This window comes from Microcaecilia unicolor, chromosome 4 (genome assembly GCF_901765095.1).
Source record: "Microcaecilia unicolor chromosome 4, aMicUni1.1, whole genome shotgun sequence".
NCBI classification, from domain to species: domain Eukaryota; kingdom Metazoa; phylum Chordata; class Amphibia; order Gymnophiona; family Siphonopidae; genus Microcaecilia; species Microcaecilia unicolor.
The window spans coordinates 127,219,345-127,239,297 of NC_044034.1; the positions used below are offsets into that span (position 1 = coordinate 127,219,345).

The window sequence follows — 19,953 nt, forward strand, 5'->3', positions numbered from 1 at the left end:
TGCTTTATGACTAAGACCACAGACGTTTTACTAGCTGCCCTCTAGACCGACTCCATCTTTTTTATATCTTTTTGAAGGTGGGGTCTCCAGAACTGTACACAATTTTCTAAGTGAGGTCTCACAAGAGTCTTATACAGGGGTATCATCACCTCCTTTTCCCTACTGGCCATTGCTCTCCCTATGCACCCCATCATCCTTTTAGTTTTGCCGTCGCCTTTTATACATGTTTGGCCACCTTAAAATCATCACAAACAATCATACCCAAGACCTGCTCTTCTTTCATGCACAACAGTTGTTCACCCCATAAACTGTACCATTCCCTCCAGTTTTTGCAGACCAAATGCTGACCCTGCATTTGGCATAAGCAACAATATAAAAGTATACTAAGAAAATGCTTATCATGCAAAATTTTCTAATCTCACTTATGTTCCAACTGTGATATGACTACAAACAAGTCTGAAATACTGATATGATAAATAGTTGATAGCAGGGTCGGTCTGGCCATACGGGTAACCAGGCAGTGCCCGTGAGCCCAAAGGTTCTGGGGGGGGGGCACAAAGGCTCTCTCTCCCCCACCTCCTGCACCTCAGTGGACCCTCTCCAGTCTCACCTTAAAGGGCCCTGGATGGAAAGGAAAGAACCCCAATCTATCCTGCCCGCTGCTGTGTCTGGCACAGCCACATGTTCAAAATGGCTTCTGAGATCGCAGAGGCCCATGAGACTACCACAAAAAGTCTCGACAGCCACTTTGAAAAGATGGTGAATCAGGGCAGATCAATATCAACAGGCACGAAAGACTGAGGTTCTTTCCTGCCCCCGAAGTCAGAAGACCACCAGGGCCCTTCAAGGTGGGACCGGGGAAGACCCACTGAGGCTTGGGGGTTGTAGTGTGCAGGGGGTGCTGAAAACAAAGGTGAGGGGCTGTAGTGTGCAAGGGGGTGCTGGAAACAAAGGGAGTGGCAGCTGTGGCGGTAGGGAGGGCTGTGTGGGAGGGTGCGGCGGTGGTGAGGGCGGGCAGCAGCAGTGGCAGTGGGGGCCCAATCACTTTTACTGCCCATGGGCCCAGATCATTGTCAGTCTGCCCCTGGTTGATATCCTGCAAGAAGATTATAAAGATTAAATAGCTATGACTGCACTGCTAACCAAAAGCTGCTTTGCTTTGAAGATCCCTGCATAACAATCTCATTTAAATATGATTTTTCTTAATTCTTGTTGTTGTGTGCTGCAAGAGTGTATGTGCGAGCAGTTGGTTTCCTGCACTGCTGAGATAGGGACTTGTAGCAGGAGATATTGAGCAGCGTTAACAAAGAAGTTAAAATAGTGAAGAACATCAGTGCCTCAGATACGAACTTAGGAGTTCTTTTACTAAGCTGTGGTAAAAGGAGGCCTGGACTTGCATCCGCGCGTGCTTTTGACATGCACTTAGGAGCTTTTTATCGCAACGGGTAAAAGGCCATCTTTGTCCTGAAAAGAAATGGCCGTGCAGTAAATGAACCACTTTCCGTGTGCCCATTTCCGGGGCGGTGGATGGGGGGGGGGCGGAGCACTTATCGCCACCCACTGAGGTGACAGTAAGGGCTCCCACGCAAACCCAGCAGATACTGGAAAATATCTTTCAATCTTCAGAATTCAAAAGTATACTTTTATAAGGTTATTGAAAGAAGGAAGACTGTTTTCCAGTATGAACATTGTTTTTCAGCATGAAGTTGTGCTAAAATATAATTAATAAGGGGCAGTGATGACACTGGGTGATTTTGTACAGTAAACCGTTATAAACAGTCTGATCCCCCCACTGAGGTCCGCAAAAAAATATTATTCCTTAATACTGCATACGCAAGCTTGTTTTAAAAAAAAATATATTGGAATAATTGATTGTTAGCATCCAATTATTGGGTTACTCAATTAAAATTACACGTGTAACTTTGAGCACCATATATAGAATCTGGGGGAAAGTCTAAAACATGGTCTCTTATTAAGTCACAAACTTTCAAAATCTTATTCCTAAAGGTTTGTACATTAACCAACCCCAGGGAAAAAATACTCATACCACTACCCCCTTTACACACATTTTAACACCTGCTTTCTCCCTACCCCATATCATATATCCCCCTCCACCACTTAAAGCCCCATATCACTTCTGCCCTATCGCTACCCATCTTCAACCACAATCTCACTCTTAATATCCCCAAGCCAATTCATGATCTAACTCCTAATACATCACAACCATCCAAAACCTAACAAAATCCCATGAAACTACATAAAGCATGCACTTGGTTCACACGAAAGGGCATATTCCTTTGGCACAGCTTTCAAAGTGCAAAACAGATTCCAATAAGTACATCAGGGCCAGTAGGTGGAGCTTACTGTCCTGAAGTCAGTCAGAATACAGGAACAACAAGATGGTAAAGATATCAGGCAGAGTAGCTAAAAAGTCTCCACAATGGCTCTCTCATCCCCATAGGCTTCGGCCATTGATCTGAATGTCTTTGTTTACTGCCTCGGTCATGGCTTTCAAAGTGCACAATGGCTCCCAAGGATATCAGGTAAAGGTATTGAGAAGGTCAGACATATCTGAGAAATGAACCTATGACAGCATTCATGTTATGGCTGAAAGAGCTTTTGCTTCTTGGAACATGGAGGTATTCTAAGGAGGACTGCTGAGTAAGGAATGGAAAGAGTATCTTTGCCCACTTGCTAACCTAAGAAACTGTATTCATAAAACATAGTAACGAACAAAATCAAGGAAACTAGTAAGTGTACAGCAGTACCAGATAGATACACTGATGCAGTAGTAAATTGGAAACCATTATAAAAAGTGAACATGAACTGTAGAACAGTGTATTAAGCACAATAAGAAGGCTCATCAGATAGGGGTGGGGAGATTGGTACAGTTCCTAGCAAAGAATGGATAAACAAGAGAGGAAATAACAGCATGGTGAGTCATGCGTTTAAATACTTGTAGTCTATTTAACATAATCATTAACCTAGAAGACAAGGAGAATGTAACATTGATGTGGTTTGAGTCACTGAATCATGGTTCAGTGATAATGAGGACTGGGAGGTGATCATATTAGGATCTAATCTTTTCAGAAAGGATAGGATACAGGGGGGAAAAGAATGGAGCAGTTATTTGTTGTTGACAAAATAAAAATCATTCAGATACAAAATGAATAAACAGCAGTTGAGTTTCTTGAAAGTGTAGGCTGCATCCAACAGTTCACGAGACAAAAAGGTTAATATGAATTTTCTATATATAATGTTGGGACAATATATATATATATATATATATATATATAAAATGCAGGGACTTCAATCTATCAGAAGCAGATTGACGATAGTCAGTTACAGTTAAAGGATCAACTAAAAGAAACCGGAATATTTATTTCCCAAAAGATGATCACTCATGGAGATCCATGTACCAAACATTAGCTGTGATGCCTATGCTAAATGAATGCTAATAGAGTGATTAGTTAAAGCTCATGTGAGATTGGCATTAATGCATACTATTTGTATATCCATTAGAATTACCAGTGGTTTCTCAACGGTAATGCAGACATGCATATATATGATGTAACATGATTTAAAATCTAAAAAAATAATATTAATTTTAATGCTGAAGGAATTACCCAGCATGAATACCTGTGGGGGTTAATGCAGCCTAAGTAACATAACAGTTTAGTGCTACTGCTTTTCTCCATCTTCAACTAAAACACAGGATTGAGCCGTCACACTAAGGCTTTCAATCCTCCAACTCCTACCAATAAAAGAATCTAGACCTGGAACACCCATTCTCTCTGTAGAACAAAGCTCGGGGCCTCTGAACATAGTATTATATCCTCTATGAATGAAATTGGACACCTGGGCCACAGTGCATCCACTCTGATACTTATAATACAAAATGAGCCCCAGATCCAGCTCACTGCTGAAAATGGTTTGAGAACTATACTAGCAGGAGACTTGGTTTATCTTCTGCTGACAATGGTGATAAATCCAAAATGACACAACTGACATGCTGACTGTGCACTAGATTCTACACATGGTGCCAAAAAAATAAGCTCTAAGTGCTATTCTATAAATGACGTTCTGAGCTGGGTGCCTCCTATCTCCCACTTCACTAAACCATTTGTTTCTTAGTTCTCATAGTATCTCTTTTAATCTTCCTTTTTCATGTATGTCTAAATAAAGGTTTATCTTTAGTCTTTACAATTTAGGTGATACATCTTTCTGTTGGAATTTGAGGTAACATAGTAGATGATGGCAGAAAAAGACCTGCATGGTCCATCCAGTATGCCCAACAAGATAAATTCATATGTGTATACCTTACCTTGATTTGTACCTGTCTTTTTCAGGGCACAGACCGTATACGTCTGCCCAGCAGGATTCCCCGCCTTCCAGCCACCAGTCCCGCCTCACATCACCGGCTCTGGCGCAGACCGTATAAGTCTGCCCTCCACTATCCTCACCTCCCAACCACCAACCCCTCTTCCCCCCACCTGCTCTGCCACCCAATTTCGGCTAAGCTTCTGAGGATCCATTCCTTCTGCACAGGATTCCTTTATGTATATCCCACACATGTTTTAATTCCGTTACCATTTTCATCTCCACCACCTCCCGCGGGAGGGCATTCCAAGCATCCACCACCCTCTCTGTGAAAAAATACTTCCTGACATCTTTCCTGAGTCTGCCCCCCCTTCAGTCTCATTTCATGTCCTCTCGTTCTACTGCCTACCCATCTCCAGAAAAGATTTGTTTGCGGATTAATACCTTTCAAATATTTGAACGTCTGTATCTTATCAACCCTGTTCCTCCTTTCCTCCAGGGTATACATGTTCAGGTCAGCAAGTCTCTCTTCATACGTCTTGGAACGCAAATCCCGTACCATTTTCGTAGCTTTTCTTTGCATCGCTTCTATTTTTTTTAACATCCTTCGCAAGGTACGGCCTCCAAAACTGAACACAATACTCCAGGTGGGGCCTCACCAACGACTTGTACAGGGGCATCAACACCTCCTTTCTTCTGCTGATCACACCTCTCTCTATACAGCCTAGCAACCTTCTCGCTACGGCCACCGCCTTATCACACTGTTTCTTCGCCTTCAGATCCTCGGATACTATCACCCCAAGATCCCTCTCCCCCTCAGTACCTATCAGCCTCTCACCGCCTAACACATAAGTCTCTTGTGGGTTTCTACTCCCTAAGTGCATCACTTTGCATTTCTTCGCATTGAATTTTAATTGCCAAACCTTAGACCATTCCTCTAGCTTCCTCAGATCTTTTTCATGCTTTCCACTCCCTCCCGGGTGTCCACTCTGTTGCAAATCTTAGTATCATCCACAAATAGACAAACTTTACCTTCTAACTCTTCGGCAATGTCACTCACAAATATACTGAACGGAATCGGCCCCAGCACCGATCCCTGAGGCACTCCACTACTCACCTCTCACTACTCCACTAACATGAACAAGGGCAGGCTCAGAGCCCAGACAAAACTGAGGCACACAGCAGGTTTAGGTGAACAGAAAATACTTTATTACAAGGTCTAGGTATGGGTGTCCTGTAAACTTCAGACACAGGAGAAAATAGCATAACTAGTACTTAGATGTAAGCAACGTCTTCCCATGGTCCTGCTCCTGGGTCTTCAAGGTCCCCTAGGTTGAACTTGACTTATCTGCTGTCGCAGTTGCATTCACAGATATGTGGTGGAGGCATTTGCAGTGGGTCCTTACTACTTCCTTCTGGGCCTCTTTACACTGGCTATGCCTCTAGTTTTTATACTTCTTGGACCATGCCCTCCTGACTCTGCCCCTCCTATGGCACTTCCCCCCTGGAAGGGACTGAGATTTAAGGTGGCTCTATGAGGGAGTGTCCTTAAGGAGAAGTGGCAGTGTCCTATAGACTCCCTCATAGAACCTTTGGCATTTACTGTATTTACTGTCTTCTTTTTGTTTCCAGCGGTAAGTTTGCCTTCTCTTTCTGTATGATTGTATTTTATCAGTATGTTTTGTTGCTGATACTTTTCTTCCTATTACTTTAGCGAACCATAATGGTCTCTTCATTTTTGTCTTTTTACTAGCATGTCTGACAGAAAAAAAAATTGTTGCATTTTAATCTTTCTACTGCTGTGCATAGTTCTTTTCTACTTCTTAGATCCCCTACTTCTAAGCCTTGTTATGGCATAGTTTGGTTTTGATACTGAGCCACACTGCACTATAAACATTAGAACCTAGTTTGTTCTCTAAACTAACCTTCGTGATACTATCTCTAGTTGTCAGTACCAGGACCAGCATCACACACCATGTTCTAACCAATGTTAAAACTGACTACACCAATCTCATAATACATATCAATTGTATTATTACACAGTAAGTTGAACCAACTCAACACACAAAAGAAGACTCATTTTCTCAATTTCAACTGTTTTCTTACAAATATACAGAGAAGAATTTATTGTAGATTCTTGAATCAAGAGTGCTGCATTGATTCTTTTTCAGCATGATAAGCCTTCTGTATTTACTTCATTAAATTACTATTCTCTATTTCACCTAACTCATGATTTTCTAGCCTTCTATCATGTCCTGTTCTCAGCCGTCTATTCTCCAAACTAAACAGCCCTAACCTGCTTAGTATTTCTTCAAAGGGGATTAATTTCATCCCTTTTATATTTTTTAATGTCCTCTGTATCTTTTCTAAGATGGGATGACCAGAACTGCACACAATACTCAGAGTGCTTGCACCATAAATCAAAATATTCTTTTTTTTTTCCAATTCACAGCTAATATTCTATTTGCTTTTTGACCACTGCTACATATCGCACTGAGGATTTGAACACATTGTTCATAATGACTGAAAGATAATTATTCTGGGATATGACTCCTAATGTGGAATCCAACACTGTGCACCTATGGTTGGCAATGTTTTCACTTCCTTGCAACACTTTACACTTCTTCGCGCAATTATAACAAATAGAGGGACACCAAGCAGGTCATCCCAGTACACAAGCAAAAATTTAATAAAGGGTCCTAGCTAAAGCCATTGAAAATATTGGTTCCCATCCCCATCGTGCGTGCCATTTCTTCTATTTTGTAACACCTGGGCTTACCGGCATTAATTGGGCAGCACCACATCAGGTTAGCACAGGAGCCCCTATCGTCATCACAATGGGGGGTGGTAAGGGCTCCCCACCCCCTCAAATGGCCCTGCAGTAAGTGTTTCACTTACCGCATAGCCATTTCTTTTCCTCAAAAAAAAAAAAAAAAAAAAAAGACAAGCCTTTTACCCACTTGGTAAAAAGGGGCCTCACCACATGTGTCACATGCCCTGGCACTAGCACAGACCTCCCTTTTACCACAGCTTAGTGAAAGGACCCCTAAGTTTCCATATCAGCCATTACCTTCTATATCAACTATCAAGCTGAGCACTTAGGGGGCCTTTTACAAAGTCGCTCTAACATTTTTAGCTCACGGTAAACGCCATCTCAGGGTTTACTGCCAGATGATTTTTACTGTGAGCTAAAAACGCTAACACAGCTTTGTAAAAGGCCTCCTCAGTGTGATCAACTGCTTATTCATTTGTCTTGCTAACTTTTGACAGGATAACATCTTTTAAATTTATAGAAAAAATAATGTACCATTTGTCACATACAGTAGAGTCCTCATTTAAACTTACTGATATGCTTGACATGCATTCTTTTGAATTTCAAATACATTTAAGTAAATGTGTAAAAAAAACCAGAATACATTTTACATCTAATGTGAACATTAAGGCGAACATTACAGTAAGCTGAAAACTAAATTATTCATCTAATTCTCTTTGCACACAAAAACAAATACTTCCTGATGAGATGTATTAATTTCTTTAAATAGCATTTACAGAAAGTTCTCTAACTGGGAAAAACACCTAGAATTAATAATATGTTATCACCTCTATGAAGAAAGTAAAGCTTTGATGGAAAATCTACAGGAGATTAACAGATTTCTGTCAATGGGTCATCAAAATTTGCCGTGGACTTAAGCTGACTGCTAGAGACTTTCTGAGACCTGTGGCATTAAATCTGAAAGGGTTTCCCCATGGATCTTTTCATATGCAACTAAAATTTACTTGTCTCTAACTAGAATTAGTTTCACAAATACTAGTCAATGTTTCACTGCTTTTTTTAGATCTCCAAATAGCTTTTTTTCCAATATTTAAATTACACACATTACAATGCAATCATTTTGATATTCTAAAATTAAATGGCATAACATTACTGATTACCTTTTTCAATGTGTATTCTTTTTGATTCATGTCCAACATCATGGCCAGCTAGATCGCCCTCTTTAGGTCCAGGCAGTATATTTGGCGACAAACCCATCAGCATCTGATTCATTGACAGTCCATTCTGATGGACAGCTGCTGGACACAAAAATATCAACACTGAAACACAACATTAGTATTTTCATCAATACTGTTTTACTTTCTATTTGGGCAACAGACAGGTCATACTTCAAGATTTTATATCACCATTAGGAATATTGTGAATTAGCACTAAACAGTATTTCTCAGGTGTTCCAAAGTAGTATTAATGGAAGCATGAAAGTTTATACATCTCCCACTACCAATACTTCCATATTAATATTTTTCATAACCCTTCAAAAGTTTCGAACATTTCTAAGAGTGGATTTGCAAAATGATTAGAGTTTGTAACAAAGAAGTTAACTTAAAGGGAATGTATCAACTTTTTTTTTTGTATTTCACAGATAGTATCTAATGAACTGGTCATATTCCAAAGTAAATTTTGTATCATAAGAAAGCACAATACAATTTTGTTTTCTCTATCCATAACATACATTTTAAATTCACAATCCTAATGTGTCATGTCAATGAGATCATCAGTGCAAACCCTAAATTATATCTTGCTGGATAACTAAATTAATAATTTACTCTTATATCTAAAATAGGTATTCTATTTTTTTAAAATACTTTATTATTTGCCTTTCCATAGTGGAGATCAACTGGTTAAAGGATAGGAAACAGAGAGTGGGGTTAAATGGGCAGTATTCACAATGGAGAAGGGTAGTTAGTGGGGTTCCTCAGGGGTCTGTGCTAGGACCGCTGCTTTTTAATATATTTATAAATGATTTAGAGATGGGAGTAACTAGCGAGGTAATTAAATTTGCTGATGACACAAAGTTATTCAAAGTCGTTAACTCGAGACAGGATTGTGAAAAATTACAAGAGGACCTTACGAGACTGGGCGGCTAAATGGCAGATGACGTTTAATGTGAGCAAGTGCAAGGTGATGCATGTGGGAAAAAAGAACCCGAATTATAGCTACGTCATGCAAGGTTCCACATTAAGAGTCACTGACCTGGAAAGAGATCTAGATGTCATCGTTGATGATACGTTGAAACCCTCTTCTCAGTGTGCGGTGGCGTCTAAGAAAGCAAATAGAATGTTGGGTATTATTAGGAAAGGTATGGAAAACAGGTGTGAGGATGTTATAATGCCTTTGTATCGCTCCATGGTGTGACCGCACCTTGAGTATTGTGTTCAATTCTGGTCGCCGCATCTCAAGAAAGATATAGTAGAATTGGAAAAGGTGCAGCGAAGGGCGACTAAAATGATAGCAGGGATGGGACGACTTCCCTATGAAGAAAGACTAAGGAGGTTAGGGCTATTCAGCTTGGAGAAGAGACGGCTGAGGGGAGACATGATAGAAGTATATAAAATAATGAGTGGAGTGGAACAGGTGGATGTGAAGCGTCTGTTCACGCTTTCCAAAAATACTAGGACTAGGGGGCATGCGATTAAACTACAGTGTAGTAAATTTAAAACAAATCGGAGAAAATTTTTCTTCACCCAACGTGTAATTAAACTCTGGAATTCATTGCCGGAAAATGTGGTGAAGGCGGTTAGCTTAGCAGAGTTTAAAAAGGGGTTGGACGGTTTCCTAAAGGACAAGTCCATAAACCGCTACTAAACGGACTTGGAAAAATCCAAAATGCCAGGAATAACATGTATAGAATGTTTGTACGTTTGGGAAGCTTGCCAGGTGCCCTTGGCCTGGATTAGCCGCTGTCGTGGACAAGATGCTGGGCTCGATGGACCCTTGGTCTTTTCCCAGTATGGCATTACTTATGTACTTATGTAGGTATAGTAAAGCAAAGTTACTTACCTACAGCAGGTGTTCCTTGGAGGACAGAAGGCACATATCCTCACATATGACTGACATCATTCATGGAGCTCAGTGTGGATACTGCTATAGTGCACTGTCATTTTAAAACTTTGAGGCACTGCCCCCATCACACATCTGCGGATGCCTTCCTGCCCGGTATAATACTAAATCTAAGAAGGCCACTCCAAGGGGAGGCAGAAGGGATGCGATGATATATGCCTGCTGTCCTTGGAGATCATCTGCTACAAGTAAGTAACTTTGCTTTCTCTGAGTACAAGCAAGCATAATATTCTCATATGTGGGACTTACTAGCTGCCAGGCTCACAATTATAATAATATTCTTGGGAACTAAGGAGAAAATGAGCCTGCCAGAAGAAAAGGGTCGGAAGGCGGAGATGACATTCAAGTAGTAGAAAGGTTTTGCAGGACTGCTTGTCCAAACTGGCTATAATGCCTACAATGCTGCTCCAGACAGTAGTGAGCAGTAAAGGTGTGGCTAGAAGACCACATTGCAGCCTTGAAAAATGTATTCAATGGAGGCAGAGTGGAAATGGGCTACTGAAACTGTCATAGCTCTTAAATTTTAAGCAGTGGCATGACCATGAAGGGTCAGCCCAGCCTGTACATACATGTAAGAGATACAGTCAGCCAGCCAAGTCGAGATAGTGCGTTTGGAGATGGAAATCCCTAATCTGTTAGGATTGAAGAACAAAAACAAGCTGGGAGGACTTCCTATGAGGTTTTGTATAATTCAGATAATATGCTAGAGCATGCTTGTAGTCTAAGGTATCCAGTGCTGCTTCTCCAGGAACTGAGGGTGGCTTAGGGAAGAAGGCAGGAAGTACAATGGACTGAATGAGGTAGAACTCCAATACCAGTTTAGAGAGGAATTCGGAGTGGGTTCAAAGAACTGTGTCATAGTAGAACCTGGTGTAAGGCGGGTCTGCACATGGGCTTGAAGTTCACTTACTCTTCTGGCAGAAAATGTGCTATTAAGAACAATACCTTATACATGAGGAACTTCAGAGAACAGGAATGAAGTGGTTCAAATAGAGTTTTCATGACAGCTGTGAAGATGACATTGAGATCCCACACTACTGGAAATGGTTTGATAGGAGGTTTGGTATGAAATAAACCTTTCATTAATCTAACTATCAAGGGATGAATGGAAACTGGCTTATTACCAACCCTAGAGTGAAAAGAGTTAATGGCAATCAAGTGTACTATGACTGAGTTAGTTTTGAGACCAGAATGTGAAAGATGGAGGAGGTATTCTATACGGATAGGAAGAGAGCACATAGCAGGGCCACATAGAGGGGCATAATCGAACGCCCATCTCCATGGGCGTCTATGTCCGAAAACAGGTATGTGAAGAGGCGGGACAGACCGTATTTTCGAAAAAGATGGGCGTCCACCATGCCTCTGACACGCCCCCGTCAACTTTGTCCGTTTCCGCGACGGAGTGTATGTCTATGTCATCAAAAACCATGCCATTAGGGCCAGAAAGCAATGGTCTGGATGCTGGAAGGACCCCTTGTTTTGTATTATTAGGGTTGGAAAAGGATCTAACGTCAATAGTTGCCTGGATGATAACTCTAGGAGAAGAGGGAACCAAATTTGACATGGCCAATAGGGAGAAATTAGGGACTCAATGTAGTTTGAGAAGAATTTTACCAATGAGAGGCAATGGGGGGAAGGTATATAGAAGATCTGTTTCCAAATGGAGCAGGAAGGCATCTGGAGCTATACAGTTGGAAGCATAGATTCTGAAACAAAACCAGATTCTGAAGGACCCTGCTCAATTTGTCTGCCATAACAGTCTGTTTACTGGCTAAATAAACAGCTCTTATAAACATGTTTTGAGAAGCTACCCATCTGTACCTGGACTGCTTGTCAACAGAGGTGATAAGAAACTGTGTCTCCCTATTTGTTCAGGCAATACACTGCAAGCTGGTTGTCCATACAAATGAGAATTATCTGATCAAGAATGCAATCTTGGAAAGTTTTGAGGGTGTTCCAGACCATTCACAATTCCAGCAGATTGATATGATGATGCTCCCTTTGGCGACAAAGAACTCTGTGTATGGAGATCATCGAGATGAGCAACCCAACCTATCATGGAGGACTTGTGATGTGGAAGGGGTTGAAGTGGAAGTCCCTGGGTGAGATTCTGGGGAACCATCCACCACTGTAGAGAGTGGTATAGCTGAGGAGTAACTCAAATACAAGCTGAGACCAGCCCGGTGGTTGGGACCATTGAGAGGAGGGCACTCACTGACATATTCAGAAGTGGAGTCAAGCCAATGGTATTAAACAGACTTTTGAAGCCATGTGGATGAGTAGGCAGAGCATCTGACTAGCAGAAACTTGGGTGGATCTGGAAATTTGAGCAGAGAAATGCATTATGTTGTTTGCTCCCAGTTGAGGAAGGAAGGCTCGACCCTGACTAGTGTCCAGGAGAGCCCAGATGAACTGTAAGGTCTGAACTGGCTGAAGATATTATTTTGGGTAATTTATCACAAAACTAAAAAGTTCTAGGAGACATATGGTGAATAGAATTAAGGTCTGTACCAACTCTCGGGAAGCTCTTGATTAACCCACCATCAAAGTAGGGTAAGACGTGTATGCCCCACTTGCAAAGCATTGCAGCTACCACTATCCGGCATTTTGTGAAGACTCAAGGAGCTGAAGCCAAGCCGAACGGCAAGACCTTGTATTGATAATGTAGAACTCCACAGAGGAAGAACAGGAACTTTCTGTGGGCAGGGAGAATAGGTATATGAGTGTATGCCTCCTTCAGGTCTAGAGAGCAAACCCAGTCATTGGGTTTGATCATCGGAAGAAGTGATCTCAGGGAAATCAAGCAATATTTCTCTTTAAGTACGAATTTGCTTAAATCTCACAGGTCGAGAATTGGTCGTACTCCCCTGTCTTTTTTTGGTGTGAGAAAATATCTGGAGTAAAACCCCCTTGACCTCTCTCCAGTGGAGGAACTGATTCTATTGCATTCTTTCAGAGGAGGATAGAGAGCTCCTCTCAAAGTACTATCATTTGGAAAGAATTGAAATGAGACTCTCAGGAGGTCTTATTTTTCCAATGCAAAATGTAACCGTGCTGGAATATATATAGCACCCAAAGGTCAGAGGTTATGATTAGTCTGCCTCCTATCAGTAGGTTGCTTGGCATGGACAAATGGATAGTAGCAATGCTGTCTAGGAAGGAGTAAAAAAAAACTGCATTGTTTAGACTGAGGTCTGTGACTTCTGTCCCCGCTGCAACCGCAGATGCGAGCATTGAGGCATAGTCCTTTGAAGCGAAGGAGGATTGGGAGTATAACAATGTTTAGATGCATAGTAATTAGAATGCCAAAATCCTCTCGCAAATCTTCTAGAAGAAAAAGAGATGGTAGAAGGCTGTGGCCTGGAAAGAGTTTTAATAGTATTTGTATGCTTTTTAATTAGGCTGAAAATCAAAAACCAAAAACAATACATAAAATATAGAAAAAAGAAAACATCCCAAAAGAATAAGAAAACAATATAAAGGATGCCACAATTAATACAAAATATATCATAAGATTGTGTGAAGGGAATGGTGACTCTTAGTTATCTAAGCGATGACACCCACACGTCTAAAGCTTACTAAAGCAACAAGAACTCTGAGCCCTCTATTTGAGGCTCTTACATTTGGTGCCCAGATACATCCTTTCAACAATTCATGTGCATGTGAAAGTGTAATTCAATATAAATAAAACATCACATATTGAAAAGAATTGTCCCCAAAAAGATGCAAAGACTCCAAAATACAACAACAAAAAATCACAAAAATCACTCAAAAAATTACTTATCTGAAAATCAACAGATTGGTAGTGAACTCTCCAACCAATGGCTCTACAGAGCTAAGTTTCATAATCTTCTTCAGGAACCCTGGTGTCAGACAGAGAAGCCATTGATTGGAGAGTTTCACTACCAATCTGTTGATTTTCTGATGAAGGAGGAATGCAACCTAAGTTTTATTCCATTCTATTAACCTGCTATACTGCTATATACAAAATAAAGCTGTTTATCTGAGGCAATGAGGGGTTAATTGACTTGCTTATGATCACAAGGAGTATCACTGGGAGGAGGATTTGAACCCTACTCCTCTGATTTTCAATCCGCTGTTCTAATCAATAGACTAGGATAATAGAAAAGAGTAATAGCCAACTGTTTGGAGCACACCCCCCACAAAAATTGGACAGAATCTCGTCTTCATTTGCCCTTCTAAGGTCTAGGACTCCAGACAATAGTGGGCTGTTCTGTGTTACAGCCATGAAAATCTCCTTTCTGGAGGCACAGCTTAGATCAGCAAAGGACAGTTCTAGAGCCCAATCATTATATGCCTTGACCAGCTTAGAGGCCAATAACAACTCAGATCCCAAACACATTTCCCAAAATGTGTGGGCCACTACTACTGTTTTCGCAAGTTTTGAAAATGTTCAATATGCTGGCACTAGCCTAATCTGCCAGCTGGTGAAGATGGAAGGAGCCAGAGTGGCTGATGAAACCCATCTCAACAGTTGCCAAAATCGAGATGGCCTACGGCACAGACCATTCTGCCAGCCACTTAGGGTCAGATTCTGTAAATGGCACCGAAAAATATGTGCCAGGAAAAATCTGCAAGCAATACTATTCAACAAAGGGTGTTCTGGGATGAACACTTCTTTTGGGGGCTTTGGGAGTGGGGGAAGCTCTTGGGAGAAACTTTGGGTAGTGGTGTGTTGGCAAAGCTAACTCTTATGTTCAGCTAGCCAGGCATTTATTCATAACTGTCTTTTCCAGCTCAAAGAAGTAACGTTATAACCTGAAGTACATCCTAGCAAGCTGAGGTTCTTGGAAATTGTCAACCTGTTCCCAAATAACTGATCTTTAAATTCTTGTCGTCATGAAGAATTATAAAATGAATAAAGTTCTTGAGATAGAAAACAAAATCTTTAAGATTGTAGTTTACGAGAAACAAAATGCACATATTTTTAGACAATACTTTACTTACAGCGTTTTAAGACTGAAACTGGGATAGCTGAAAATAGCCATGTAGATGGGGCATGAGAAAATTATTTAACTGAAAGAGAACTCGCATTAATAGAGAGCATGGTGGTTTGCATGTAAAAATATGTAGGCAGTAGCCCGCGTGCTAAAGATAGCAATTTAATTCCCTTGGCTCCTTCTCCATCCCCCTTTTCTGACTATTTACTGCTTATTGCTGGGGCTGATGACTCTTCTATTCACTGCTCCAATTTTACCTTATGCCTTGACCATAGTACACAAAGATTTGATCACCCTGGTGTTGGTTTAGAGAGATAACTTTTCTGCAGTCTGATTTTTGACTGCCCTCCTGTATACAAAAACAAGGGCTCAACTCTGGTGCTAAAGACCTCTGTATTGTGGACCAAGTTTCCCACAGCCCTGACAGTCTACACTTTTTAAGTCAATTAGCACTCTATTGTTTCCCCCAACAGGACCAAACTGACATAAAACTTTACTTCTTTCAACATAAGAGCACTTTCCATTACAATACCATGGATTATCTTGCCCTTTTAAATTACACACATACACAGGGTTTCTTCTGTCCCTCTTCCAAACTAACACCCAGCTGAGGGCTTCACAGGATGACAAGTTAATTAGACAGGTAGCCTCACTGTTCACTCCTATTCCTACTTCCACACAGCCCACTCTGCATATAATGCAAATTCCTCACTTTACCCAGGAAGGGCTCTTAACTTTCTAGCCCTCAGCCCTTTCTCTCCTAGGGCAAGATGCACTAAACTTAACGAGCCTTTAAGGAGCCTTTAACTAACAAGATTACCCTGGCATGCAGTAAACGGAATGCAGATGAGCAAATCGTGTAGAAACCCTATTGTAATGAGATGCACTAACCTTTTCCGATTGCCTTAACGCTGGAAAACGGTGGAAAATCTAACGAGAGGTCTGTACCTCTCATTGGGGCTGCGCGGGATAGGACAAATTATTAAAATGTAAAAAAAAAAAATCGGGGGGGTGGGCTAAAACAGTCACGTGCTCGTCATGGACGGCCATTATGGCCGTTCTACACCCGAAAAACCGTCCAAGTGCTTGTCACTTTATTGATAGATGTTCAATAAAGACTTCATAGAACTTAAAAAAAGTGGAAAAAAATCCAAGTGCTCCTCTTTTTTTTTTTTTTTACAAAACTATTAAGCTTTATTTAAAAAAATCAAACAGGCTCCAATGCCGCAGGCTCTTTTTTGGACATTCGACCCCGCAATAATAAAAAAGTCCTTTTTGGCCGTGCTTCAATCAGCTGAGACTTGGAAGACTCTGAGCCAATCACAGCGTGCTTAGCTCAACTAAACACGCTGTGATTGGCTCAGAGACTTCCAGGTCTTGCCGCGGAGTGAAGCACGGCCAATCACAGCACGATTAGCTCAGCTAAACATGCTGTTTTTGGCTCAGAGACTTCCAGGTCTCTGAGCTGAGTGAAGCATGGCCAAAAAGGACGTTTTTACTATTGCGGGGTTGAATGTCCAAAACAGAGCCTGCAGCATCGGAGCCTGTTTGATTTTTTTTTTAATAAAGCTTCGCTTTAAAAAAAATGTCCATTTTGTGCGCCCCCCCCCCCCCCCACTCAATAATAAAAAACGTCCTTTTTGGCCGTGCTTCACTCAGCTCAGAGACCTGGAAGTAAGGGAGGGACATCCAAGTAAGTACAGTTGTGGCCCAGTGGTTAGAGCTGTGGTCTTGTAATCCAGAGGTGGCGGGTTCAAATCCCACTAATAGTTTTGTTTAAAAAAAAAGACAAGCACTTGAATTGTTTTTGGCATGCGCAGAGCAGCCAGCATAATGCTTTGCTGCTCTGTGCATGCTTGACCGGCAGATCCAAATGAGCCCAAACATAGGAGAAGGAAACTTGAGCCAAATTTTCAAAAAAGAACCAGAGGAGAGGGGTTCGGGAAAGGTACCGTAAGGGGAAGGATTCCTGATGACAACCTGATAGAATTAAAGACAGTGGATCTACTACATGTGGAGGATCCCTAAAAGGAGTCGGGAAGGGATGGAACATGATACTCCTTTAGTGGAAAGAATGAGACCCTCTGACATTAGGACTCCTCCTAGAAAGATCTGCTAGCCCTAGCCTTCCCATATTAGGCAAATTCCTCTGCAGAGGCAGAGTCCTGACCTCTCTATTTATTTTTTCTTGAAAAGCTGACTGGAAGCCTGGTGTTATAAAGATGGAATATATTGAATTTAAATGGAAATAAGATTAAATTAAACTCTCCTTTCATTGGGGCACATGGAATCACATCTTCATCAGTTTTTTAAAAGTTTACATTTTAGATACACAAATGGATTATTCTATTTTGAAGCATTTTTCAAGGACAAGTGGTTTCAGAAGTCAAAATAAAAATAAATATTTTGTTTCATGCAGATCTCTTTTGTTTAAACAGAACTAAACGGGCTATAAGCCCCTAATGCAGTCCATTGGTTTTCTTATATTTTGTTCCTGTGATGACTTATACTGTGCCAAAACTGAAAACTCTTATCTCTCTTATCTGGTCAATAATCAAAAGAGCTCACTGTGAACACTATCCACCCTAAAAGGTTGTTTTGTGGCTGTACATGAGGAATTGTGATGTTGAATAAATAAGTGTATGTTTGTGGTCCTAGTCATGTATCCAAAGTTAATATAATCCTTTCAAGAAAGCTAGTTAATCATTTAACTTATTAGTAGAACATAACCACAGAGGCATGGTATGGCCGCATTTTCAATATGGTACTACTACTACTACTACTTATTTCTATAACGCTACTAGACGTACGTAGTGCTGTACACTTGAACATGAAGAGACAGTCCCTGCTCGACAGAGCTTACAATCTAATTAGGACAGACAAACAGGACAAACAAGAGATAAGGGAATATTAAAGTGAGGATGATAACATAAGGGTTCTCAACAAGTGAACAAGAGTTAGGAGTTAAAAGCAGCATCAAAAAGGTGAGCTTTTAGCTTAGATTTGAAGACGGCCAGAGATGGAGCTTGACGTACCGGCTCAGAAAGTCTATTCCAGGCATAAGGTGCAGCAAGATAAAAGGAACGGAGTCTGGAGTTAGCAGTGGAGTAGAAGGGTGCAGATAAGAGAGATTTACCCAGTGACCAGAGTTCCCGGGGAGGAATGTAGGGAGAGATGTGAGTGGAGAGGTACTGAGGAGCTGCAGAGTGAATGCACTTATAGGTCAATAAGAGGAGTTTGAACTGTATACTAGAGGCCCAACTAAGGAACAGGTTATTTCACTGAACCAAACTTACTTTCCTTGTGCCATCACCATCCAGCTAGATAGGCAATGTCTTAAAAAGATGGAGGATACAGGATTTTTTTTTTACATTTCACACATTATCCCAAGCAAACATGGGTTCAATATGGCTTACATTTAAAAATACAGTGAGACAGAATAATAGAATTCAGTTATATCATGGGAGCAAGTACATGGATATGTCTGAAACATGTGACAAAGTTGAGATTAGCATATATACCAACTGGGCATTTAGAAGTCTGTCCTTTAATGATGCTGAAAGTTCAGAAATCATAGCCATAAGTATAGACAGTTATTCAAATATTATCATATGCACACACCAGAACAGGCATCAATACACACACTGCAAAAGTAAACAACAACTTATACAGAGTACATCCAAAATTTAATTTTTATTTTCTTATTTCCATCTTCTAAAATTCTAGACAGCAGATGTATGGATCAGCAGGATCCAAAGCAGTCCAAAACAAGTAAAGTCAGAAACAACAGTTTATACCTAATTGTTCAACCACCCTTAGGATTCACCTTTGGGTTTAAAAAGCAAAACCATGTGCATGTAAGGACTGGACTAATGAATTAAAACACAGTTTAAAGCAAATACCCTTAATATGTAATGCTTGGTAGCAATAATGACACAGTGACAGAATATTCATATAGCAAGCAGCCTAAGCCAAGAAATTTATTTTCTACTGAAAGAACCTAATAGGGTGCTAAACTGGTGGCACATTTAGGCTGACTAGACAGAACTTCTGATTGAAGGAAGCCCTTCCCTCATTATTCAATAGCTCTCTGTGAAACAGTAGTCATAAAAAAAGGCAAGTGCATTTTTATAATATACCACTGCAATCCACAAAGCTAAACAAGCAAGTTCCCACATGCCATCTTTTGACGTAGGCACAGGAAAAAAAAAAGATGTTAAATGCTTTCAGGTTTCAACCTAATAAATGTTTTTTTTTTTTTTTAAAGTTGTGCTTATAGTCATCATTGCCCACCAAAACATACATCATGTTATGAGAATTGGGTGCTTCTTTACTAGGTGGAAAAAAAAAACACTCTCTACAAGAATACACGGAGTTCCTATAACCAGCCCCTACAAAAGACACAATGATTTAACATGTAGAACAAATTAGTACTGTAACCGATGAAACCAATTCTTCCTTTGTGTACATCAGTATGCTGCACAAGCCGACATGTTTAAAAACCAATACTTCCCCTGTGTACATCCATAAGCTGGATAAGCTGGCATGTTTAAAAATATGAGATCAAATAAAAATGCTACTAACAATAAAAAAATGACAACTTGGATAAAGCAGCTCCTAGATTTGCTTACTTTGTTTCGGGTAAGAGAGGACAATGGCTGTGCGGAGAAGAGGGAAAGGGAAACCTACCTAACGGCTTCAACTTTTTGATGTCAAGCTCGTTTGTGCCACTGCATCCCCAACTTGGCTGCAACAAAAAAAGAAGCTGTGTGCGGGACC

General features: G+C 40.7%; 1 protein-coding gene across 5 annotated transcripts in view; it reads right to left on the reverse strand.

Moving 5' to 3' along the window:
• DACH1 (dachshund family transcription factor 1) overlaps positions 1-19,953 on the reverse strand; it is a 743,295-nt gene that overhangs the window by 209,004 nt on the left and 514,338 nt on the right. For 3 of the 5 annotated variants that reach the window (XR_003941906.1, XR_003941904.1, XM_030200621.1), the window contains one exon: positions 8,254-8,388. Coding sequence is in view for 1 of the 5 variants with exons in the window: in XM_030200621.1 (XP_030056481.1) it covers positions 8,254-8,388 (135 nt within the window). In the remaining 4 variants the exon portion in view is untranslated. Of the gene's footprint in view, positions 1-8,253; positions 8,392-19,953 lie in introns of all 5 variants that reach the window. The other 2 variants (XR_003941905.1, XR_003941903.1) reach the window with 1 other exon arrangement.